This window comes from Lates calcarifer, linkage group LG20, assembly GCF_001640805.2.
Source record: "Lates calcarifer isolate ASB-BC8 linkage group LG20, TLL_Latcal_v3, whole genome shotgun sequence".
Taxonomy (NCBI): Eukaryota; Metazoa; Chordata; class Actinopteri; family Centropomidae; genus Lates; species Lates calcarifer.
The window spans coordinates 22,379,188-22,406,700 of record NC_066852.1 but is presented as its reverse complement, the minus strand read 5'-3'; the positions used below and the strand labels follow the sequence as shown (position 1 = coordinate 22,406,700).

At 40.0% G+C, this 27,513-nt stretch overlaps 1 protein-coding gene across 3 annotated transcripts in view; it reads left to right on the top strand.

Annotated features, from left to right (window-relative positions):
- The window catches only part of zbtb16a (zinc finger and BTB domain containing 16a), a 137,769-nt gene that overhangs the window by 91,746 nt on the left and 18,510 nt on the right, over window positions 1-27,513 (top strand). For all 3 annotated transcript variants that reach the window (XM_018689289.2, XM_018689288.2, XM_051078792.1), the window contains exon 5: window positions 26,557-26,727. In XM_018689289.2, the coding sequence (XP_018544805.1) occupies window positions 26,557-26,727 (171 nt within the window). The remainder of the gene's footprint in view (window positions 1-26,556; window positions 26,728-27,513) is intronic.

Sequence of the window (27,513 nt, the reverse complement as noted above, 5' to 3'; positions counted from 1 at the left end):
ATGTGGTATGGGCAGTGGGAGGGTGTGTTGGGGTAGAGCGGATTATAGACTCCCAGAGGGCTCTGCGATTCACGGGCCATAAAATGGAAGTCAGCAGGACACACTGCAAATCTGGCCAGCCAATATCCACCATCCCTTCCTCCCTCTTTCGACCCTGAGGATGTGTCTCAGCCGTACGTCACAATGCAACCCCAGCAAGCACGTCCCGTTGTCGGACAATCTTAACTCCCTTGGATGCCGCTTTTCTCCCCCGTTACATTTGCATGTCAGCCGCTGTGGCTTTGTTCAAAATCTGCTTGGTAAAAAAAAAAAAAAGGATAGATAAGGAAAGAGACAGAACAGTGGAAATCAACGAAGGCATTTGCCATTCAGGGAATAAAAAGGCCGCTTTTGTCAGGAGGTTCCCTACTTTCAGATATCCCATCGCATTTTAACCTTGGCAAGGCGAGGACTTTGAATATAAAGGGATTCGCCCAAGAGAGTGAAAGAGAGAGAAAGAGATGTGGAACACTGGCCCCACGTCAACAATAGCCAGCGTTCTTTTGTCCATGGTGTTATTTGAAGTAAATCTCCCTCTGTAATTAGATTGGAGCTGTTTGTGGACATCTTAGGAGAGCGCGTCGGTGTTAAAACAGCAACGCACGAGGGCCCTTTTAATTTACAGTGCAAATACCTTTCGATTAGCGTGGAGAGTGAGGAGGGGGAGCAGGGACTGAGGAGGAGGGACAATAGAGGAGTCTTTCAATCCTTTTCTTTTTGTTGTTGTTGTTTGAGAGTGGGAAGAGGTTCGAGCAGCTCTCCTGTGTTCCTTAATTGTGAAGCAAGGAGATTAGTACGAGTGCTTCCAACCTTTCACCCCAAACAAAGGAACCATCAGATCCAGTTGCCTAGTGACACAGGGGTTTCACACCGGCAAATGTACCCACTGCCTCCGCCACTCCAGCTCTTCATGGAACATCTTAAGAGGAGGAATAAAATCTCCAGCCTTCGCTCGTGCGCCCCATGCAAACCATTTCTGTCCCTGTCCGTCTGACAGCACCCTTAATGGCACCAAGCAGCCACACTAATGAAAATGGCCGTTCATCCTCACTCTAAGTCTGTCTCTCAGACTCATATAAAAGTTAATGTACCCGTGACAATGACATTCAGAAGACCGTTTAGCTTTGGACAAATGCTGCATTTCTTGGTGGCAAGAGCAGCCGGGCACACAGAAATGTCCTTTTACACTGCGTGCAGCTCAATCAAAGGGCACTTAGCAATGTCATATTGATTATGGGAGCTTAACCCCCGTCAATCTCTGATGGGTCATTTTGGCAGCCTTCCCATAGATGGTTTCAATGAATAGAACTGCCTTAACAGGAAGAGAGGGGTTCCCTCATCTGAAGTCAGTGCTGATCATTTCTAGCATAAGATATTTAAAGTGATATATGCTCATCAGACGGAGACAGGATGTATGTCTGTCTCTCCCTCTGTCTCGAGGCAGGAGAAAATTATTAAGACAAAACAAGCACGGATCCTGGACAATCCCAATTATGAAAATGACATTTAGACCTAATTAATTATCACTCCATTTGAATGTGATTTCAGCTCCCAGTTGATGAGCTGACTTCATCTCTCTGTGAAGGAAATGAGCTACTTACAAACCACACTATAAGAAATCAGCTTAGATCGCTTTACTTTCATAGACAGAGGTTTTAACGTAATGTTCTTTGCTATACAATTCTTGGTTATGTGTCATCCAATGATTTTAAAAGTATTTACTGCAGTCCATAAGACCTAATAGCAGAATAATATACATACCATTAGTTAAATTGGAATTTCCAGGCTGGTGGATCTTAATTGTAATCAGTGTGTTACAGTGGTTTATTTCAGGAAAACTAAGGGATGCTTGCCAGATTTTCATTTCCCAATAGAATATTCTATTCCTGACAAACTCTTGTTATGTATGCTAGTTACAGTAAGCCCAGCTTTACTTTTCTTTTTTTTTTTTAGTTTTCAACGTTGTTTCTTTTATCCGTGACCGTTCCACAACCTTAACTGGGTGTGTATTATTGTCACCATGAGGATGCCTTGAGGAAGCCCTTATTTTAACACAAACCACGGTCTTCCCCTAAACAGATAATTAATTACTGCACAGTGTAAATCATGTCTGCTTTTACTGCAACATTATCATCATATGGCAATGTGTTTGTGGGGCCCTGGCTGAGTGGAAGACACTTTCAAAAGCCACACACCTTATGGTTTGCTTCCAAAATATGTAAATGTTTGCACACATGACTCAGAGTACAAGGGCTGAAAAATGCTAAACTACTGGTAGTTTTTAAGAAAATGTCGTGCTCACTTGAGGTAAAGAGATGTGAGATGTGTGTTAAACACTAAACATAACCCCATATGTCTCAGTTAAAAAAGAGAGCTGATCTTTACAGAACAACAGTGACTGCATTGTGTTGATTATTAAGTATGGAGGGATGAAGTCTCTCACCTCAACTGGCCCAGCTGAGTTTGGCTGTTGAAGACCATACGGTGGCTTCAGGCAGCCCCTGCACTTTTAGACAAGGAGGAGTGAAACAGAGAGCGGTCATTGAGTTGGGTTTGTCTTGGAGGTGGCCTGGCAGGACAATACTCCGAAAAGGAACTCAAGTGGGACCCATTACACCCCACCGAGGGCAGACTCTTATCAGTTAATAGCAGGTTTCCCTCTGAGAGCAGATTGTTTTGATAGATGGCACCTGGTCAGGCCTTTGCAACCAGCCACAAAAAACCCTCTAGTGCATGCTAGATAAGCTCTGGGAGGAAAAAATAAATAAAGTGAGCATCTGTGAGTGTTAATTCGTACATGGAAGCAGAGCGTAAGTCCACATGTGTCTGATGTTTTCTAACTGAGTCACCGTGCTCTCTTGTTTCACCTATTTCATTGTTTGCTTGTAGTAACAAAGAGCACTGTGGATGTTTGCTCAGGTGTGGTGTTGGGGATGAATCAGCAGTTCACCTGATTAGACTGCATTCTTGCTACAAATTATGCATTTTATGTTCTCTATTTGGAGAGACTGCTGTGACCTAGAATGCTTTCATCTTAGTTGCTGTTGACTTCCACATCCTGTTCTGTACATCAGTGGGCTTTTTATCATAATTTTCAGTCCCACATTGAGTAACAGGCTATATGAACATAATGACCTGCACAATCTCTGCTGCTATTTACAACTACTGCTTACGGCTGCCATAAACAGAGAGGGAGATGAGTTCATGTGGAGTCAGTGTGATGTTGTCTGAAAACTGCTGCCATGAGACAAAGCTTTTCCAATAACAAGTGAAAACACAAGATCAACTGTTAAATATATCATTCCCAATTAATTGACAGATGTAATAAAACACTGCTTCTGTTGAGCATTCTTTGGCAAAGAATATGCCCATGATTTAGGCACATGAACATGCTATTTAAATCAAAATAGTGAAATTGTGGAAAGTGAAAATCACTAGCAGAGAGAGCCAAGAAAGTACCGCATGATCTGTCATTAACCAGTGCAGTCATCTACATATCAGATCAAAGTTAAAACAAATATCTCTGAACTGGTTCAACAAGATCCATGACTCTTATCTGACTGAAAAGCCTTTGTTTATGGTCTGACCTGCCTGTGATTTAAGGTTAAAGATTGTGAAGGAACGGGAAGCTTTTTGTTTTTGTTTTCAAAGACAGTGATGTAAGCCTTGATGTCAAAATAGTACAGAGTGTACAGTCAGTTTTAATATCATTGCTTCTAAACAGCATTATGAGAATCTTGGCTGAAGTAGATGAGCATTGAAAACGGTGAATTGTTGAATGTAATATAAGTTACTGTTGAATATTTATGATTTCATATATTGAAAAGAATGAAAAAAGCTGCGTATTAGTCATATAAATTAAGTATAAGAATGAAATGCAAAGTTATGTCTTTGTGGAAAAGGCCAGGTTTATTTAAGACCATTAAAAACACTTGATCCTTGGGTATAATAATAATATTTCCCCAGTGATACCAGTGAGTCATGTGATCTCTGTGCACCTTTGCTTGTTGTCTTTGCTACCTTTCATTCCTGCTCTCTAGGCTCTAATATGTAAATGTACTCTTGAAAATTAATTTAGCATTTAATTATGTATTTATTCACAAGCAAATATGCTTAAAGTCTCTGTGGTGTCAGCAACACACTCGTAAGTCAGCGGCCAGCTGTTCTCTACACACACTGACCTTGACTAACTTTTATAGCTCAGAAGCAACAGTGTCATTTAATAGGAAAATCAGAAATCCCCTGCACAGCAGTGTAGTTTGGTCAGGCACTGGCAATACAGAAAAATTGAATATGAAGACACAGCTTGCTGCACAACAACAAGAAAAGAAAAACTTAAGACTTCTTTTAATATTCTTTTGCATGTGGAAGTAGGCATTACCTTTCACATACACACAAAAATTAAAAAAAGAACAAATCACAGGTATGATATAGAGGATAGAAATCAAGCCCTGTATTGTACTGTACTGTATTGTACTGCATGCACAGCTTGACATTTTAAAAAGTACAGCATTAAAAAAAGTTTCAATAAAACATTTCAAAAATCCAATATAGTCCTCAAAAGTCTCAAAAACTCTGATCAGTAATGCACTGTATTTTATTAATCATTCAGTGTTTACATGTTTTTAGCAGAATATTCTTAGCTTTTATCAACAACAGAGGTATAAACTAGGCATAGAGAATTCAACAACTGCTCACTCCCTGAAAACAAAAAGTCCTGTAAAAACCAGTGCAAATAGTTTATGTGCTTTGATCAAAATAGTGGATTTTATTCATGGAAAATCTGTAAAAAGCATAACGCGGAGCTTTATTTGCAGGCCAACGTGGTGAAAAGGCTCAACCATTGTTGGGACTTGTTTACTGCAGGCAATTTTAGATTAGTGGAGATTACTCATCACCAAATTCCTGACACTAAAATTTAATTTGGGTTGAGGAGATGAAGTAAAGGAGTTTGAAAGAATGGAGCAAGTTAATTTTTTTACAGAACTATCTTGACCTGTTACGCTTTCATTTCTGAACCCCCCACCCTTTGGAAAAAAAAAAGAAAATGTTTTCTACCAAGGAATGTTTGGGGGTGGGTCCACTGGTCAGACTGCAGTGTCCTCTTACAGTCCGGCTGACCAGAAGGCTCTGGGAGGTGATTGATTGGGTGGTGCTGGGGCCATCAAGGACCCTTTCTGCAGCTTTAGAGGTTAGGGGTCACCTCTTCTGCAAATCTGCTTCCTTTTGTACAGTCGCAACACCAGGAGAGCAGTGTCACATCACCCCCTTCTCTTTTCTCCCCACCCCACCCCTCTTCCCTCTTGTCTTCACCCTGGGAAAATGGGGGAGGCGTCAATTAAATCTTTTCTCTCTTTCGCTTCAGTTCTCTCTGTCTTCTGAAGTTGCTCCTTTTAAAAAAAGCAAATTCTTTAGGTTTAAATGCAAAGAGGCGCTCAGGGCAAAGCCGCAGTGCTGTTAAAAAGGGTGTGTTAAGGTTTCCTCAGAATAAAACTAATGATAATGGAGCATGCAAGCTGTTGTAGAAACACCGCTTAATGGATTACTTAAGCAAGCAATTAGCAGTACACTAACAGGCAGATATCAGCATCTGAATGGTTTAAAATATGTGTCAGTTGTAATGATGCTATGTGGCAATTAGTCTTGTTAATAGATTGATGTGAAACTGGTCAGACAGAGGCATTGATATAATGCAAAAGAAGCTTCTTCTGCTCTCTCTGTTCATGTTGACAAGTTCCTGAACTAGACTCTTCTTCCCCCATACAATCAAAAAAACCAAACCAAAATCTAATACCATAACCATTTGATTTGAAATCTTTGATGGGGAGGGAAAGTGGAGGGAAGAGTGAAGGGTTTGGAACATTGTGGTCATCCTTAAACACCAGAGAAAGCAGAGAGAAGCCCTGCAATGTAATCCTTTGATATGTAGTCAGTCCGAAGGGTTTGCTGAGGGATAACATTGCAATTCAGAAAATGCGGCTGGTCCCTGGCCCTCAGGGGCCAAGCCTTTGTGGTCACAGGACCAGGATTACACTTTAACCCCCACCACCACAAGCAACCGGCTCCCCCAGCCCCCCTGGCTAAGGCCTGGGGTCAGGTGAAAGGCCAGGAATCTTAAACAGAGTAGAAAAGGAGGGAAAAGGGGAAAAAAAGAGAAAGTCCATCCTTTAAACATACCGAAATGCAGTGCTTTGACCCAGCCCTGGATTTCATTGGGATTCCACTACGGAACACCATAGTTTGTGCTTTGTTCCTCTCCAATAAGTACATGCAAAGTATTTACATCTTCAATCAAGTAAATATGAGGAAACAGGTTTTGTTTGAACTTTGAAAAACTTTCAAATGAACTTAAGATACAGCATGTTACTGATCAAAATGCAAGCTTAGTTGAAATAAATGTGTTATGTTATACCATAAACAAAATCATCATCTTAACATCCATGTAATACACAAACAGCAGTGAGTCTTGTCTCACATAATTTTCTAATAATGAGTGTGAATATTGCGCGATCAGTGTTTCCGAAGTCCGTGATCTTTTAATCAGATATGATGAAGGTCACAAATCTGCCCATTGTGGTGCTCAGTCACATGCATAAGGTCAGAAATGCTGGTTCTGTTTCTCGCTGCTGCGTGCATTCTCTCCTGACCACCCAAGTGTGTGAGCAGAGGTTGTGTTTGTGTCTGTTGCATGTTGCTGTCATGTGTGTCAGTCATCTTGCTTGCAGGCCAGATGTACTGAGGAAGCAATGGGGTCAAGGTAGGAGAATACCCCACCCCACCCCACCCCCACACCCAAAATAAGCATGGATTTATAACAGTAAAGTCTGGGGCAGAGAGCCAGTGGTCTCTTCCTCCTACACCACGCTATAATTTCCTGTGCTCTGTCTATGGAGATATATGGCCTGGAGACAGAGAGGTATGGGAAGAGAGGAAGAGATAAAGATAGAGATGATGGGGCAGACGCAAAGCAGCAAGACAAGGAGATGAGGAAGACACAGTGGGAAGATGTCAACAAGTTACACGTTGTTTTCCAATTCTCTACCTTTTTACATTAAGCACACATCTCACAATGTCTTCCATTAAGAGTCTTAATGATTCTTAATGATACTCAAGGAACAAATAGAAGGCTCATCAAAGAATCTTTCTGCTCCAAGAGGTAAAAAGATAAGACTGCCAATGTCCTGTTTTTCCTATTGTCAACCAGTGAGCTTGTACCCATAATAAGTATTATCTGAGTTCAGGTATTTCAGGAAATTACAGCACCTTTTTTTTAATGAAACTATATATTTATGATGTGTTTTTAAAGATTTTCTTCAGTAGGAATGAATGGGGGCCAAACACAGACAGAATAGGGAAGTTATTAAGTATTGAGAGATTGGTTTAAACATTGTTGGTGTTGGTCTTGTTATGAGATTTGTTAACAATAAGAAAAATATAGAATAATGTCATCCTCATCTTTTAATGGTGCAGATTGGATGGTTCTTTCAAAATCATTCACTCTGACTTCCTCCTGTACCTTATTTCTTATTCAAGGTCCTATCATTTTAGAGGCCCCATTGTTAGGCTTACTCACTTAAGGGTTTCTCTGTAGCAGGATTTTCTAAATGAACCTTGTTATTTAGAAGATACCATATAGAGTTAATGAAGGTTATTCAGTGAATTCTAAAATGTGGGAGTCGTTTGTGGAACTGTTGAATCTTATCTGAAATTTTAGAATGTCAGTTTTGTTTGACATCTTTTTTCCAAAATTATTTGGCAGACTCTTTGAATACCTGGAAAATGCTTCAAAATGTGCTTTTATTTATGATGAAAAACTACGTCAAACAAAGCCAAAATAAAGACCAAAATGAAATTTTTAAAAGTACAGCCTGACCTGCCAGCAATTTCTACAATATTAATGGATATGGTACTCTTCTTCTCTGCAACTCTTTGTAATGTGTGTGTGTGTGTGTGTGTGTGTGTGTGTGTGTGTGTGTGTGTGTGTGTGTGTGTGTGCGTGTGTGTGTGATTATAGGCCAGTATGTTTTGTTTTTTTTTTTTTTTAAGAATAGCAGGGCTGTATCTTTTGTACAGTTTCATTTATTCCTCTCGTCTTTCTTAATTACTTGTTGGTCAAGTGTGTTTCTATAACCCCCATTTAATTTGTCTTATTCTTCTTTGATGCACCCAATTAATATTTGCTGCTGCTTTGGCCTAGTTTCATTCAGCATTTTATGACAGTTTGCTCAAAGGAGGGGAAAAAATGTCCAAAAATCTCAATATTAACCAGCAATTCAGTTTAATATTAACCCTTAAAATCCTATTTTATAAGAAGAGAAATATCACAGTGGAATGAGTTTAAACAGTTTGATTTAAATCTGTTTTTAAAAATAATTTTCCATTACAAATTGATTTCTTTGACCGTCTCATTCGGCCTTGTTTCAAGTGGAATTATCTCAGTTCACCAGCAGAATAAAAAGTCCTCAAGGCTCATATTAGACCGCTTGCCTTGTTGAGGTGGCTGCTGTCATGCATCTCAAGTACAGACCTGAATTTAATAAGAACTTCCCTCTCATATTGTGCCTGTGTTAGAACAGCATGTTAGAGAAACAGTGTTTACCCTCAGTGACCCCAGCACTCTGTAACAAACACCTGACCCTCTAAACTACTTTCTAATCTCCATTCTCAGCCGTTAACTGTCTCAGTGGTGGACACTGAGACTGTTAAGTCTTACCATATACCATATAAGAGGCTTTTTGCTGGAGGCAAACTCCTGTGAACTGAGAGGTCATGTGAGGACTTCTCTCCTTCCCTGTTGCTCTGGTTCTCCAGTGGGAACCAGTGAGCGATGTGTGGAGACAGAGGAGCGCCCCCTGCTGGCCAGAGGCAGCACTGAGCCCAGTGCAGACAGCTGTCTCACACATGCTACCCAGCACAAGCACTTTACTGCTTTATTCCCACTCATCTGTATCGCCTGTTCTTTATTCAGAGGTGACTTTATGAGGCCGTTTTGTTGCAATCGGTGCTATCATCGCCATTATATGATTATCTTCCACTAATCTCTCCAATGTAATAGTCCTGCAGGACCAATTTCTGGAGCAGGATCGTTTCTTATCTGCATTTTTAGGCAATCTGGGGCAGCAGGCTTCTCACTTCTCCCCAGAGATGGAGGCTTAAGATGATGGTCTTTTAGTAATGATTTCATTTCTGCCTTCAGTGAATCCCAGTTTGATCATCGTGAATGAGAGTGTTCAGCTTAGCTCAACGGAATTTGGCAGCATTTTGGATTGAAGTATGAATCTTTAGCAGTATACACTCCATGGAGAAGACATATGAATATATATATATATATATATATATATATATATATATATATATATATATATATATATATATAAAGATAACAAATCTGCATGCTTGTTGCAAACCTAATGTCTCTGAATAATTTCCAAAGTATTCATTTTTTGAAGATAATTTTAGGATTAGTTTTAATTCCTCCTTAGTACTGGTTCTTTCTGAGTGCTATTTTAGAAACCACAGGTGGGCACATACAGGTGGTTGTTAATAGTCCTGGCACTGAATACACTTGTTTTCTCTCCTCTCTCTTTCTGTCTGAGAAGCTTTTGAGCCTCGCTGAGTTTCTCGGCTGCCTTTGATTTTCCCTTACAAATGTGGAAAACATGAACCTCCTCTGCTCTCATCTGCCTGAGCATGCATGCAGCAAAATGACTAAATCTACAAGCCGCCCAGTGATATTGTGATAAGTGGAGTTCCCTGGTGAAAAAAGATGAAGAAAGGAATTAAATCAAAGCCATTATTTAGATGTGCGGTAGGACTGTCTTTTTTCCTCTCTTTCTTTGTTATACAAAAATAAAACATTGGCTTTGGATCAGCATGTATTAATATGTACATGTCCAGTTTGTTCTCCCCTTAGCACTTTGATTGGAATTGTCTGTTCAGAGTTCAAGCTAAATGAATTATCCAAGAGTTTTCCAATAACCTTTAGGAAACATATTGCAACAGCACCCTGGAAAACATACAGAACGTACAAACAACTTACTTTTTTCTGGAATAGTCCTCTTCTGTCATATCTCACTTTAAAACAACTTAAATTTGGATTGATGATGATCCAGTATTCCTCTACATCTTTAAAGAGGATCGATTGATCAATATTTATTACATAAGGTATATAATGGCGAAACAGGTCACTGCAGCAATAAATAAACATCAGGAGAAACAAAAAAGAAACACAAAAAAGCATGTCAAAAAAAGAAAAAAATCTAGATTATTTTGAGCCATGTCCACATTTTCCCTAATTGGGTCCTGCAATTCTCTGCAATGTGGATAAAATACGTAAGTTATAATACAGCGTTCCCCCACACCATTATAAGGAAACTGACTGATAATTATAATATAATAAGAAAAAGTGGAACAAAGAGTCATTTAAAATAGAAAACTTCTGTATATCTGAAGAAACTGGGTCATTGCACCAATAAAGGTATGAAGCACAGCAGGAAAAATAATATTTTATAACATAACAAATTTGCAGTATTTTGCATCCTGTCCACATGTTTTAAGTCAGGTTTTGTGTTAAATAATTTAATTTGCTGTCAGGGTACTTTCATATTGTGAAGCAACAGGCAAGTTATGTGTTGTTTTTATTACGCTGGGGTTTAAATAAAAATAATGCCAATTCAGTACTTGAAGATGAATCATTTTAAGAATCTGTGGTATTAGTTTTGAATAATGTTTTCTCTTAAAAATCCATGCTTTTAGCAGCTTGTATAGCACTGACAATTAAATCTAGTACAATCATGTTTGAGTGGGAATTATTCTGCAGCCAGTATTCCTGTATTCCATCTGTCTCCCATAGTTCTCTGCATGTTCCAGTGTTGATATTAGCAGTCGTATGTATTTATGCTGCATAACTCCACTTGGCTGTAATCCTTATTTATATTCTGTTTTAATATTTATGTTCCATTTTTTCACTGCTACTTGTTGCTCCATTGAGCCACTTTCCCCCACAGGGATCATTAAAGTTTTATCCCTTTTTTTCTCTATTACTGTATATCATAGCACAACAGCACACTACTGTATGTTGTGCCACCAAAGGACACAAATGAATTAAATGAAGCCAAGACTTCATCACAACTGTAATAGGAAGAGAGAGAGAGAGAGAGAGAAACCTTGTGCACTCCCCACACCATCCCCCCGACCTCCAAATCAATTTCCTTTAAATGGAATTAAGTGAGATTGAGACACAGAACTGTATTAGTTCTTCAAAACGCAACCCTCCCAGCAACTCTAACACACACATACACACATACACACACACACACACACACTTTCCCTCCTCCTTTTCTTCCTCTCCAACAACTGCCGTTTTCTCCTTGATGGAGTTTGATCAACACACAGCTGATCTATAAATAAAGGCTTTTCTTCCAACCCACAAAGTCATGTCAGCCGCTCACAGTTTGGTTCCAAGGTCACAGCTGCCTGAACTCGCCTTTTATTGCAGTCATCCACCACTTGTTTGGGAAATGGCTTTAAATGCACTTTAAACTAATGTAAATCTGCTGTTTGGTGGAAATGGACACATTAAATGCAGAAATGAATGCAGTTTTAAAGTACATAGATTTTTATATTTAGTCTCTGATGAGATGCAGTAAACCCACTTGAACACCTATAATCACCAATTAAACTTACATTGCCATACATCACAGTAAGTGACTGTTATCAGCCAGATGTTTCACATGAATGGGCTCTAAAATGATATGAATCATTAGGTTTTTATTTTGTTTCAGACCTTTGCGTTTTTTGTTGTTTGCAATTTACTTGCCTAAATCTCTCTATTAAATCTAAATAAACTGAGTTTGAGCAGCAAAAATTACAAAAAAGGGTCTTTTCATTATTACTTTAGTCCCAAAATGATGTTCTTGAAAAACTGCAAACATTTCAACCAACAAGTTTGCCAACCTTAACAACCATACAGGTCGTTTGTCCCTACCCTCTGATACAACCCATACGAGCATCTTCTGAAATAGCACCCTAACAGCAGTTGGTATACCACACCATCATCGCCATGGTAACAATAATAAACACGCAGTTAAGCTTATGGTGCATTCACAGTTTGGTGTGGTTTATGCACAAAACCACTTGTTGGGATAAGAGAAAGGTTTGGTTGGTTTGGATGAAAATAAGTACTTCCTTAAGGTTATCATGGTTACAATAATAAACATGGTCATGGATAGAAACATTTTAAAAGATAAATAACATTGATTAGTAGCTTCACATGGTTTAAGAGCAGCAGTCTAATGTGAGAAACTATGTTTTGTCGACCCATCCATCCACCCAAAGTATAGGGAATTCAGCATAGGAATGCCCTTTTAAGGCACTGTTGGATTTCTAGGTTTATTTCCACATGATAAGGAAAAAACTTTGCCTCTAATCACAATTCAACGTAAAGTCTTTAGTCCTCTTGTGTAAACTTTTGACTAGTATTGCCCATATTATTGAGCTAAATCTTAATGGGCTGTACACCTTTGTCAGTGATTTGTTATAATACAGACAGAAAATCCTAAATTACCAAGCTGTATTTTTTATAAACATTCTGAATCTGTCCAGGTTCCTATGCAGCCTCACTACAAGCCTCCTGATGCTTATATTACTATTTTATTTACTATCTCCTGCTCTTCCACCTCTTCACCATCTCACTTATTATACAGGCTTAAAGTCTGTCTGAGGGTCCACATTGCTCATCTTGAGTGCAATCTGTTGTACAGTTGGACTCTTGTATTCAGGCTGTGAATAGCAGTTCATAATGTACTGTTGTGTTATTTGCAGTTGTCTTTTACTTATTTACTGCTCGTTGTTTGGTTCACAATGATACAAGTATTGGAAGTATTTTTTTTATTCCATACAAAGGCTGCTGTAGGCTGTTTATTCTGCATCTATCTCAACAAGATGAAATCAGATGTCACATGATTATTTTTCCAATTGTGTTTTTTTTTTTTTTTCTGTAACTTCTTGCATTACAAATGAACAGGAAGGGCGCATCCTTCACCTGCTCTCTGTGTTATTTGCACCGTGTTTCTTCTAGAGAAAAGAAAACCCTGTATGTGTATTAAATGCATACCTCTTTTGACAATGGGGGCTTGTAGTGCTCTGTGACTTTTCCCTCAGACCTCCACCCCATACTCATCCTCTGCTACTCCCAACAAAAGGCCTACGTTAACTACATTAAGCTGGCCGAGAAGCATGCCATCCCCATTGTACCTAATACCTTTATCATTCAGTAGCGATTTGGCTATGCTTTTCCCTGAGCATTTACATATGATTTGCTCTACTTTTTAAGGTTACGCACATCAGATAACCTCCTTCTCCCAACCCAAACACCCCTCATCCTTGTTTCTTTTTGTCCCACCCCTCCCTTCCCTTCCCTTCTTCCCAAGCGAGAAAACACAACAAACACCCCATCCTGTCCGGCATGTCTGTGTTGGGAGGCATGGAGGGTGCTGAATGTGTGTGTGTGTGTTGTGGTTAGGACAGTAGAGTGAGGTGCTAAAAGCCTTTTGTCCAGCAGGAAAGACGATGTCAGCAGCCACAGTGAGGGGGGTGGGTGGAGTGAGGGGGAGCAGGGGTCATTTGGCTTTAGCCTTTTCTGTGTGTGTGTGTGTGTGTGTGTGTATCTGTGTATGGGTCGAAGGACCTAAGAGCCTGTGACTAATGTGGGTTTGCAGCCCCCATCCCTCCAGCCCCCTTTTCCTTTTACATTGTCTGCCCCCACTGTCCAGATGGCCAGTGAGAAGAATAAATCCTAGGAAGGCGAGGAGAGATTTGGGATTCCATTGCAGGACAGGGGGTAAAGGTGGGGGGTGACGGGAGGTTGACAGGGTTTGGGTGGAGTTGGGTAAGTCACTCCCAGTCCGTCTGGCCCACAAACCCTTTTTAGTTTAAGGAAGCAAAGAGCGTCCTGTGGGAAAATTGAACTTTTTTTACTTAACTTAGATAGAGCTTTAATAAAGATGAAGCTGTAAGTTTGCAATGAACAAAAGGAGACAGAAATTAATGCTCATACAACAAGCCAGCGACCACAACAATAGCGTGTTAAAGATGCATTAAAGATGCATGGTGGAAACTAGAAAACAAAAGTCTTGATTAAGACTTGATTATAACAAGTAGTGGCATTAGCATCTGAAGCCAGAGATGCCACACGCCTTTTTTGGGCCCAAATGAGACTTTGGTGACCTCCCACACAAAACACATAACATCATTTAAACATAATTTTTTAATTTTAACAGATGACCTAAAGGAACCCTGATAGACTTTACCTGTCTAATTTTGTGAGCCTCTTGAGAGATGCAGCACCTAGAGAAGCCACTTTGTTATATATAATATATTTTATATATGTATATATATATAGATATATATATATATATAGATATATATATATAGTGAACAGAGTCATAAAATATCTGTTAAAATTAATAGATGAGTAAAATAAAGTGTTATTTTATTCTATTAGTATATAAGTGTTTTTAATTTCAATTTAAACATTTATAACAAACATCATATGAAATCAAATCAGTGTGGCACTAGAATATGAAACTTAAAGACCTAAATCCATCTGTTAGTCAACCTCACATTCCACTCTATTAAACCATAAAACTTGAACGCATGAAATAGCAGAAGATAAAACACTTAAGTCAAATATTTCAAATGTACAAAACACAAAAGGTGGACATATTTTTACACTCATCATTTCTCCTTTATTTGACTTTGATAATTGAAAATCAGAATCAGAATCAGAATCGGAGGGAATCCTTTCTCTCATGGGAAATTGTTGATGATATATGATGAAATATGTCATAATAATTATAAACAGTAAATATAATTTAATAACATTATATTGTAGCACAGTTAAATGTCCATAAATTCAACAGGTGCTAAATGGGATGTTATATTTCCTGATTCCACTTCAAACATGAACTGTAATTGATTTGAAAAACCTTTTTTCCAGTTATATTTTTACCTTGCAAAAGCTTAGCAAAAAATATGTTTTCTGTATATGTCTGTATTTTCATTTGGCAAGTGTGGGTTGATATTATCTTTATTTTCTTGCCAAGAGACCAACAAGTCTCTTTTTTTACATAGTACAATGGTCTGGGTTGTGGAGACTGCACAGAAAGACAGAGTCATTTTCAAGGTGTTCAAGGAAAACAAAATAGTGAACAAGTCTGCTTTTGAAGCTGGAGGAAACACTGATCAAAGAGAAAGGAAATGATGCAAGAGTTAAAATGGCGAGAGTTCCCCAATCAACACATTAACAGCATAGAAAGTTGACTTCTAGTAATTAACTTGTACAGACATGACACACAGCCAGTGTTAGGTGACATTTTTGGCACTTCCTTAATTGGTCTGGGACCCTCTTCCTGCTTTATCTTCCTTTTCATCTTTTGTCACATATTTCTTCTCCTCTGAAAAAAACCCATGTTATACTTCAGACCTTTTATTTAGGGTTTGTTTACATTTGCTCCTTACAGTTTTAGCTATCAAAGCTCAATTACTTTTTGTTAAGCACACAACTTAACCAACTGTAACTACACAGTTTACATTTGTATGCATCTCCTTGTTTTATAAAACCCTTATTGTTGTACCCAGTGAATCAGTGAATAAGATCTTAAAGGATTTTTTTTCGTGTTCAAGATGATTAATCTTTGTGACAGGGATTTACATCAGCCGCCAGATTAACTGATATATTTAGAGTGAAAATGTCTCCATTTCCTGTTAAGGAGAAAAATAGGGCTGCACTCAAATGTGGTGCTTCATCTATAAACACACACAATTGAGCATTATATGTGGAGAAAACTGGGTATACAAATGACCGAGCTGCGCAAATTTCTCCATGGGATACTCGAACCTCCCACTGAATGCTGTCATTTATTTTCATTGGTTTCCTGCAGTAATGGACTTCGCTTGAACAACATCTTTGTATTTAACCTTGAGAACAAAGCATTTGAGTGCATATGTGCATTTATGTTGTCACAAACACATACACAGACACACACTTAACTATAATGATCATCTCACTTACTATTTTTTTTTATAATGGCACACTTTGCTTAGCTTTTTGCAATTTCACAAGGGTCATGATGTAAATTAAGCAATTTAATGTAACACCGTATCAGTCATGCTCTAATGACCAATGTTATTTAATATTAAAGGTATTTGTCCTGATGACACTGGTACACACAGTACACATTTGAGAATGGATTTAGCATTAAAAACCAGCTACATATACTTTACTATGCATCTGCTAATTATATATTCTGCAACAATGGGTTGATGCATAACACATGGACATGCAAAATTATTTTAGTCATCTTTAAGTAATTATTTTTCCTATAATAGTTACTCTTTATTAACATTTCAACACAATCTGCATATCCAAAGTCCAGGTTATACTGATGTGAGCCTCCAAAAGGAAAAGTGATCAGTTTATGGACTGACATGGGTCTCTGTGTAAGCCCTTGGTTACAGCCTGCATTATCACAATTTATATTTTGGTATATGCTAGTATAAGGGTAGGTCCCTCTCACTGGCCCTTACTGGCCCTTTACCAGTTTTACATCCCTTCCGGGGCCCCTCCCGTTGGACCCCCCCCCCCCCCCCCCAAACTGCAGGAGGAAGAGCGAGCCAGTTGTCATGGCCAGGCTGGCTGAGAGTTAGGGAGGCCAGCTGTAGCACAGGAGCTGTTCCCTCTCATTTCCACTTCATTTATCTGTCCCCTCCACCCCACCCCCTTCCTCCCTCCTCCCTCCATCCATCCATCTATCCCTTCTTCCTCTCTCTTCATCCCTCTGCCAGTGGACCAGCACTCTCTCCATGCTGAGCTCCACTGTGCCCAGTCAGCTGTGGCAGAGCAAATGGCATCTCTTCTGTTTCTTCACTTTCTTCCTCAAAGACTCAGAGAGTCTAAGTGCAGTAATATAGTAGTATATCTGTATACTTTTGATAAAACACCACTCTGTTTGTCATTTTGCTTTTTTTCTGTGTTTTTTAGAAGTGTAGAGAAAGAAGTTTTTTTTAGAAGTCCATAAATCACTTTATTACTTCATTTATAAGAGATGCAGAGGAGACTAAAGGGGTGGATGGAGTGTTTTAGTCATAAACTGATAACTGAAGTCATACAGGAAATAAACAAAAGTAAAGGAAACCAAATCACTTCCAGATTTGACCCACTGTAGAGCAGAGCCAGGTCCAGACAGAGCGCGCTCTCTGTTTCCTTTTCCCTCCCTCCCTCCTCTCCTTGGTATGAATCTGCCGTATCTCATTCCCCAGCGCTAATTCCAATTTAATTGCCAGTAGCCCGAAGCCTCCTCAATAGGAGTAACAAATGGTTTGATTCTGTAGACTTCATCAGACTGCATTTTAAATGCGACACAGTAACCCGGTGCGAATGCCAATGAAGCCTGGCGAGTAGCTCCTCTGTTTACTAATTATCCTTTTTCTTACTCCGAGCCACACTGCACAAGTTGTCTGATTAAATCGGATTTGTGGGGATTGGAGGGTGGGGTAGGTGGGTGCTCCGGTGGTGGTGGGTGAGGAGGAGATGTCGGGGGCGGCGGTGGTTGGATGGCAAAGCATGGTCTGTCCTTGTAAATGATCTGCAAGTCCACAACAAGAAGGGGCCAGGGGTTCAACTGTAAATCATGATAAAGGTCTTTGCCACTGTTTCTCACGTTGACATTAATACCCAGCTTGCATCGTTTATGAGCTTTACAGTCAGCATGGCAGTGAGGGGGGAAAAAACAAACACATGCTGGTAAATAAATTCTACCGACATTTCAGAATTTATGTCCACTGCAGTCATGCAGGGGAAGGGTTTGAGATTTCCTTTAAGGTTATTGAAGGTGGGTTGTGTATTTAAGATCTGAAAACCTTTAAGGACCCATGTTATAGGAATACAAACTGTTCTTCCTTTTATATACATGTCCCATATGGTTAAAGATGCCACCTGAAAGGAATTATTACATTTTAGTTGGTGTATTTTTACAGGCATCACCCCATATTTTTCTTATTGTTGACAAATCTCACTAAAAGGTCAAAACTAACAATGTGTTAATCTTTCAATAGTCTGTGACCTCCCTCTTCTGCCTGTGCCACGTAGCCTCAAGCTTATTTGTTTCCACTGAAGACGTAAATCTTTAAAAATGGGTCACAAATATTTTTCAGGTTTTTTTAAAGAGGCACCGCAGTTTATGAGAATCCAGAGGACTGCAGTTTTAACAAATTTCTCAAATAGGAGTAAATAATGTGTTTGATGGAGACTATTTCTATCCACAGATAAATACATATCTGGTGTATACAATAACACACAGTCACAGTTATAATACTTTTTAGACAACAGTGAAGCTCTGTGGCAAAGAGGAATACGTGATCAGGCTTTAGTTGCACAGGATCAGTGTATTCCTGGTTTTGTTCTTTTCATCTATTCACAGTAAGAAAAATCTATATTATAATCATTATCATCAGCCTTATCCATTTGGCAAGCCTTGAGCAAAAAAAAAAGGCTCTAACCCAAAGTACATTTGAAGTGAATACTGACAAACATTCAACCATTAAGCCTCCTTAACAACATATTGTTGTCCATCGTAACATCCTACAGATCCAGTACAGCTAACAGTACAATTTTGAGTAATAATGTGCAAATAGTCGTGAAGTGCTCCACTTGCTACAGTAGGGAGAAAATATGGCTAAGCATGTGATGCTGTGCAGATGAGGAAATTTGCACTGCTATAAAGACCTCTCCCTGTCAACTAAATGGCCAGTTGAGCTGCCATATGGTTGTGCTGACATTATCTCTGGGTAATTAATATGGCATCTCGCCTGGCATCTGGTGGCATTAATCTAGCTGGGAGCAGTTCATCTTACAATGTCAGCGCTGCTGCGGGCCCGACGTGAATTATCACTGCCCGATGGAACTGGGAGGCAGGGACGAAACAAAACAAAACACAGCAGGGCAGGGGTTGTTGACTGTGTAGTGTTGCAGTTTCTCATAATAGAGTTTACATTTTCTTTGATTTCTTGTTTTCCTTACATGAATAATGTGAAGAGCTTTTGGTTCTTTAAGCTGATTTCCTCATTCAGTAAAGCTCTTAAGTCACTACTGGATTGATCCTATCACTGTGCTGATATAATTTTGTTAGGATATTTTTATGTCTAAAACACTGAATGACTAATTTTGTTGTGTTTAATTGCACTTACACAAATATATTACAGTCTGCCCCAGTTCCATATTATTTACTAATACAAAAAAATCCACTCTTGTTGATTTTAATACGAAGAGGAAATTATGTAAAGCAGTAATTTCAACCAAAGGCTCATTATCCTTAAACAAAACTGCGTCTACTTATGGCCACTTTGCATTCAGCACAGGTTGTGACTAGTTGAACCAATGAGTGATTTTATTATTTGTCTGAATATTTTTTAAAAAGGTTGAATCATCAAGCTATTTAGAAAAAAAGCAAAGATTAGAGGAATATCTGAAAATAAACACAGCTCTGTGTTTTATCTTGCAATCCTTCAGGGGGTTCTTGATCCCCATGTTAGGAACCACCGATTAGACATCACTTTAACGTTTTCCACAGTGCATTGCAATGTAGGACAGCAGTGTTCATCAGCAGTAAATGTTTTATACTTTGTTGCCTCAATCCAGTAATTTTCCTCTGCATACACAGTTCTCTCTCTTTTTAACATTCCTCCCTCCTCCAGTCTGATCAATAAATAGTTCTGTGGAGGTGTTTTAAATGAATTAGCAGCTGCGCATTACATCTTCTTTCTCACACCATATCTGAGTGTACAAACATACGTACAGAGTGTGCCATGTTAGAGGCCAGGCCCTTGTGGTCACGTTGTTGTTGTTATGCGTCTGTGTTTTGAAGCACATAAGAGGAACCAGACTGAAAATGTGAGCTGAGAAAAGAGGTTGTTAATGAGTGCAGTGCACGGCTGGATAACAGAATACTCTGAGCATGGCAGTCGCCTACAGGTGATAGATACGATTTTGAAAATCTGTGTCCGCTCCTGTTCTCCTGAAAGATCATGACTCAAGTATGATTTCTCCGCAAATAGGAGCTCTGCACTTCGAAAGTTCAGAAATGGTGTGGTGGTGTCCCAAAACTGAAAGACTGGGTAAGCAAGAGTAGTGATGTGTTAGCATTAAATACTGATATCCTAAAGTTCACATGACAAATGACATGACAGCTCTTGCCATGGAAATTTCAAGATGTAGAACAGACTTGAGGGCCTGAAACAGACATTAAATCCTAACTTGACCCCCAACTTAAACCAAGATTGTCTGCTTGCTTAAATTCAACCATTAGCTACAGTTTGTATGTGACAAACAGGAGGTGATTTGCCCAGGTTGTGTGGAGTGATGTAATTTGGATGCAATGTGTGTTATGTAAACTACTTTAACAGTATGCTTATTTCCTCATTTCTGCATCTGTGTTGGCAGTCCTCACGCTTCTGTTAGCGCCACATGGTACCTTCGCTGCACAGTCAATCCGAATGTACAATTAGATCAGAGCTGCTGAAATTGTTTTACATGTGCATTTTGATGCCCTGAACATAGTTAAAAAGCTAGCCATTTTTCTTTTCCACAGTTAAAAACAAATTGGTTCCCTAGATCATCTGCTGCATCGACTATAATCACACTGCGGAGCATATGTCTGACAGTATGTTTCTGTGGCTCAGAGTGCACTGAGGCTAAGAGTCTGGAAATCTTTGAATGTGTTGATCAAAATATAATGATGAAACAACTGATGCTGTGGATTGCACTGCAGTTTTTTGTAGGAAAAATTAGTCTTAAAACAAGTAGAACTCAATCATTTTACTATCTAGCAATTTTTTAAAAATCAGTTCCTATGACAACACAAGATAATATTATTTCCCTTTAACTTTTCCTGCCCAATCTGACAAAGGTGGGGTGTTAAGAACATATACAGGCACTGGACACAAAAGATTATTTTGTGTTGTGTGTCATACTAGAGGACAAGCAATTTTTCATCTCAGAAGCCTCACAAGACCCCGTCAGAAACATTAGCATGTGTTTGTCTGTGTGTAAGAAGGCAGTGGTGAGCTTGCAGGGATACATTTAGGTGAAACGGTATGGTTACTGGACTGCTCTCCATGGTGATACAGAAAGCAGCAGTTACCCACAGGGGGTCCAGTTGGCCAGCGAAACGCTGAAAATGACAACTACGGTGTTAAGTCCTGAGCGCGAGGGACATGCCTTAACATTTCATTGGGGGACCTTTTCTGATCCATACAAGAGTATATTACAGAAGGCACTTATTTGTTCATTCATGACAAGATGCATTTCTCTGGTGACACCCCACGGAGGTGGAGGTAAAAAGGTGCTTGGTGACCTTTTCAGAACAGCTGTGACCTAATGTGTGATGAAGCCTGATTGCAGATGAGAGTAACAACAAACACTTCTAGTCTAGACGAAGCTAAAGAGCAGCAGGAACACCACCTCTGCTTTCGTTTCTCACACCTTGCCGTGCTGACATAGGCAGGATTGTTGTGACTGGTGTTTGTGGTGACTGTCAGTTCTGTGGTGGCAGCGAGCAGGGCTGAGAACCCAAGAACACCTGAAAGGATGGATGTTGCTGTGACTGACTGTTAAAGCCTTTTTGCTGGTTTAAATAAAGGATAGTCCAAGGAAACAAAGGAATAGAGGGGTCTGCATGTTTCAAAAAGAACAACCATGTGTGCTTTATGATTTAAGAGAAGCTGTAACAGCCATTCTCCTTCTGATTACCTACAATATGAGAAAAATGAATAATTAGGTTGCATGAGAAGAGTGATTTCTTTGCTGCTGACGAAAAGTAAGGATTACAGCTGAAAAGATCTGATCCTGAAAATAACAGTGCACCCTGGGAATGTTTTTTGGCCTGACACAGGAGCTAAAGACGTCTCAATCGGGTAGTACGGCTCATTCTTCAACAAGATATCACTGTTTTTTTCACCTGAAATGATCTGTGAAAACCCCAACAAAGCAACAAATGCAGCTAAGAATAGTTGGATTCTCTTTGAGCAATGATGATTTTAACCGTGGTACTTGTGTACTTTTGACCTGAACGTAGAATACAGGAAAATATCTTAACTCAACAATCCACTCATATGCTTTTTTGTTAAACATAGCTTTAAACCTCATGCGATTTTTTTTAACTACTGTTTTCAGGTCAGGTATGACGAACACTTTCATGGCTTTGAGTTTCTGTTATGAGGTTTCAAAATGAGATCAAACTGAGACACCTTCAATGAATGTAGGCGTTTTTGGATACAGATGCCTACATTTGGTCAATATTTTGCCGTCTACAGATAAACTATAGATTGCTATTGACATGAGCGAGCAGTAACAGAGGTTGAGGGCTGTGGTAATGGCCTGTGATTGAACACCTTGTGCTGAGGTCCCGCTGCTCTCTGCCTCATTAACTCTGGCAGGTCCTCTGTTCAGCACGCTGCATTGCAGGCCACAGTCAGGACACATTTAACTGTCTCGACTACAGTCCAAGACACACGAGCATTCAGGATGGATTTAACGAAGGATTGTGAGAACTGTAATGTTCATGCTGAAACATTATCCTTGAGTTGTTGCAGTCGAACAATACAGGTTCCTGTGAAGCTTTCAAGATAGTGCTGCATGCACAAAACATTTAGTGAATTCTGTGTGTTTGTTCATAGATGGTGAGAGCAGGAAATGTTGGTATTCATGTGTATGTCGAGAGACGCTTTTCATAGGTTCAACTAAGATTGTCAGTTTTCTGAAAGCAAAGAGCATAAACTACAAAAAACAAGCTTGTAGAGTCTGTGAGTGCCAACACCTTTAGGTCTCTGGAGGATGATCTGAAGTCTTCAGTTTGGTTAGTGAACCAATATCAGCATACCACAAAACACAGGGTGTCATATAATTAAAATCTTTAGGATTGTAAATTTGAGACCATTAATTGTGATCTTTTAAGACTTTTTCAGACTTTTCTTTAAAGGTTGGTGGGTTGGTGTGTGCCTGGTTACTCTGGTGCTCATCAGAATCAGAGAAAGTGTCTACCTCGATGGCCAGCCTCTACCCTTGGGCCATTTTTTGCTCCGTGCCCATCCGACCACTGTCACCTCCCATCGGGGAGTATTCCTCTCCATTACCAGCCTCTGTCCGTCCCCCACTTAAATAACAGCAGCCCTGCCACTCCAGGCCCATTAAGATACTGCCAGCACTGCCGCCGCCACACACACAGACAGCCACAAACTGCCCAGGCCTTTATAAATAGATGGCGGGAGAAGGAGAGAGAGGCCGGTTGGAGGAGGTAAATTATTCCAAAACAACCAAACAGGACTGAGACTAAGAACCCCCCACCACTCCTGCTCCTCCTTTCAGGTGTCACTTTGGGCTGACTCAATTTTACACTGTAATGGACCTCCTGGGTCAACTACTTTTCTCCCACCTTTCCTTCCTTTTTTATCTCTCCGCTGCTCTCTTCATCTATCAGTAGCCGACAACACCTTTACTCACTTTCCTGCAACACACACTATTCCCTGTACTGACTGTATAGTTTGTACCACTTAATTTTGTCTAACACTAATCTGGGTTCGCACTACACTTTGCTCCAGACTGCGGGTAGCAAGACGGGGCAATGATAACAAGCAGGAGATTCCCCACATACACTGTTGAAAGCATGGATGTAACATCTAGGAGTCACCTACAGGTTATTGTAAGAATTTTCATATTGCTGCTATACTGGCACACAACACAATTCATTGTCTGAGCAATGTGTCTCTATTGTCCATGTGGCTTTCTCCACCTGTTGACTGGAGATGCTGTGGAGGTTCTGCTGTTGAATGAAGCACAGGATAGAGGAGAAAAGCTGAAGAATATTTCAAGCCATAGAGCTATTAGCCATACTGGTCTTTTGTTTACAATACATCAGAGTATACATATTGATGTTTTGACGTGCAATACAAGGGCTTCCTGAATGATACTGCTGACATAAATAACATCTCTTCAAAGCTAGAGGCTAGATCCTAGATGTGGTCATTTTTGAATATTTAGTTTTGTGGTATTTAGAAAAGCAGCATGTTTAAATGTCCATCCTTCTCAGTGGTTAGTTTCTTCTTCTACCTTTGTTCTTTACCAGTGCAGTTTTGTCTGTGTTTGTCACACTGACTGTTTGCTCTCTGCGTTACTCTCTCAGCTGTCTTGTGTTGCTGTGAAAACACACCTATAAAGGCACCGACTGTTGGACCTCTTTTAAAGTTGATACATACTCGCTGACACATATCGTAAGGCATTTAACTCAATGTGACTCGCAACTGTAACTGCCCTGAGTTCAAAGTAAAAGTCTTTTTCATGTGGTGCGTCCACTTTTTGTTCACCAGCTTTGTGTTTCTCTGTGTGTATGTGAGTGTGTGTCTGTATCTGGGTTTCATATTTCTACCACGTCCACGCCTTTGCCCAGACCTGAGGTCAGAGGTCTGCTGACCTTTTACATTCCAAAACCTTTTTTTCTAGCCAAAGTCCCTCTCTCAGTTCTCTTCTGTTATTTATTCAGCCTCTAAACCAATTACACCATTTTCATACAAACTGCGACACTGTTACTTTATGTCTTTAATGTAGCTGTGACTGATTTGGTGTGAAGTGGCCTGGAGAAGAAGTCCTCTGCTTATGCTAGCCCACTGACCTAAGATACACAATAAACTAAGAGGGAGTGGGGTAGAGAGTGAATAGAAGTGAATAGGAGGCAGGCTTGTCAATCAAAGCCACTTAAGGACCTTGAGTCCTAGAGGGATTCCAGAAGCAATCGACCCCAGTCAATAGCCTCTTCATTGATAAAAGCACAGAAAAGAAGAGATGCAAGGAAAAGGAAACTGGCTTAACACTAGTTACATGCATGTGCTGGTCACATTTATGAAAACTTGCACACTTTGACCAATCTTAATGCTGTCAGATCCTTAGCAAGTATTCATGATACACTCTGAACTAATTACTGAAGCAATAGATTGCAACATTTACAGACACATTGTGCCTGTCCAAAAGTCCAGTGATGCACAAGAACTGGTTCAGTTTACGACCCCAGTTTGTTTGGAAAAATTTGAGGAGGAACTCAATAGTTAGTGTGATGCTGTCTGGTCCATGGCTGGAAGGTAAAGAGCACTATATACAGAAACTAAAAGTTTTTAATCATGAAAAGGAAATCTTAAGGAAAAGTACAGTGAATATCTTGAACACCCATTCAGTATGAACAGTTCTGCGAAAGATGATCTTAAAGAGTTTATCCTGATGTAATACATTTGAAATGTAAATCTGGGGCTAGAGAGATGTTCAAGGTATTACTAATACATTAGGAGTCATCCTCCGGGGACCATGAATACAATTCACCTCACCTGTAGGGCTGACAGATTAGGGCCTCAAGCTTTCAGTCATGAATCCTCAACAAGGATCTAATGAAACCTCTACACTCCTGCAGACGCATGTGTTTTCTCTCCTGTACAACAGAAAATGAAACATGGAGACAGTTAAAGTCAGAAGGGGATGGTTTGTGAATATTTACCCCTACATGTGCGAAAATTTGATTTTTTTGTCTCCCTTGCTTTCTACATCGCCTTCCTCTACTACTCTATGAATCTCCTATCTTTACCTGCTTTCCAGAAACTCTGTTTCATTCCTCCTCCTATCATCATCCTCCAGCGGTGCATCCTCCCTTCATCCTCGTTCTTTAGCGTGTATAGTGTAGCCGAGACAGTGATTGATCTGGCGTGGAGGCTGTCGTGGGCCCTCCTCCTTCTCCAGTGGTTATGAACATGAGGCGGGCTGCTCTTCATAGATTTTTAAATTAGTGTCAGCTTTGCCCCAAAGATGTGTTATTGACTGATGAAATAGAAACTGAGCTCCAAACACTCAGTCCTTCCCCAGAGTTTTCCCCAGCCTGGTAATTGAAAAAGTGTGAAGGGAGTGTGTTCAAGGGAGCGTGCAACTGTGTGTGTATGTGTTCCTGTGTGATTTCGTGTGTTTGCAACTGTGTGCTCTTTATCTCTGCTGGAGAAAAATGCACACTGCTCACTAGAGTCAAGATTCGATTGAAGTATTGCATAGGAGATCTTTATCTTTCTACTCACCCACCCTAAAACAAGAGTATTGTGTGCACCTTTAATCTTATAAATACAGTATGCTTCACGTAAGCCTATGAAGAAATGGTTAGTAAACTATAATGCGCCTGAGCCCACGCATTGCGCCTGAGTTGTTGTGTATGCTGTATCTTAATCACTGTGTGCATGCACAACCTTTAGTGTGATTTGTTTAAGCATAGCTGTCATTGGCTTTGCTTTTTTCCATGAATTGTCACTCAAACACAAATACAAAAACTGTTTTTTACATCACTAAACAGATGAGAGACAGGCTATGTATTTGGTAAATGACATTAAATCAGGCTTCCAAGCTCTCACCACTAACCCCCGGTGTGCCTTTTCTTTCCACTTCAGGGTCGGACATGGCCATCTTTTGCCTGCTTTGTGGTAAGCGTTTCCAGACCCAGACAGCGTTGCAGCAGCACATGGAGGTCCACGCTGGCGTCCGCAGCTACATTTGCAGCGAATGCAACCGGACTTTCCCCAGCCATACTGCACTCAAACGTCACCTACGCTCACACACAGGTCGGTGGAAGTACTCATTAACCATCTTCACTATTGTTGCTTGTTATTGTTGTTGTTGTTAAGGCCATGATATAAGTGGAAGCATTGATGTGCTTCGCTGTGTATCATCCATCTAATTATTTTCAGCCTCCTCTCCTGGTCTGGGTTATGGTCACACACATCTGAACCCTGGTATTACTCTCTACAGCCACATTCTCTAAACTGTTCTGGGGAATCCCTTGGCCTCCCCAGACCAGATAGGATATGTAATCCCTCTACTGTTTTCTAGGCTGCCCTAGGGTCAGATCCCATTTAAACCAAAATGCCTCCTCCGGAAAGATTCAAGGAGACATCATAATGAGATATCCAAAGCACCACACCTGGCTATTTTTGACATAGGTGGGCAGCAGTTCTTATTTTGCTCTTCTTGTGAAGTCTGAGATTTTCTCCCTACTCCTAATGCACAGTCCGGACACCCAGCAAAGGAAACTTAAGCCTTCTTCAGCCACTCATATCCACAATTCAGTGCCAGTCACGATCCATTTGTGAGGGTTGAAAGACTGACACATCAAGAGGCTTACCCTCAAGGTCAGCACTATGATAATCTGGTAAAATTATCAAACTGTCCCGTAAAATATTGACTATACTTACATTGTGGAGAACTAACAAAGTGGGAATCAAAACCAGCATAACAAATTATAGATCGATCTTATAAAAATACAAAATTTCTGCCTGATTTACCGTAGGTGCCGGCTAATGATTAATCCCCCCCAGTTCAACCTGTTTTAGATCAGCGCCTCAGGTGCA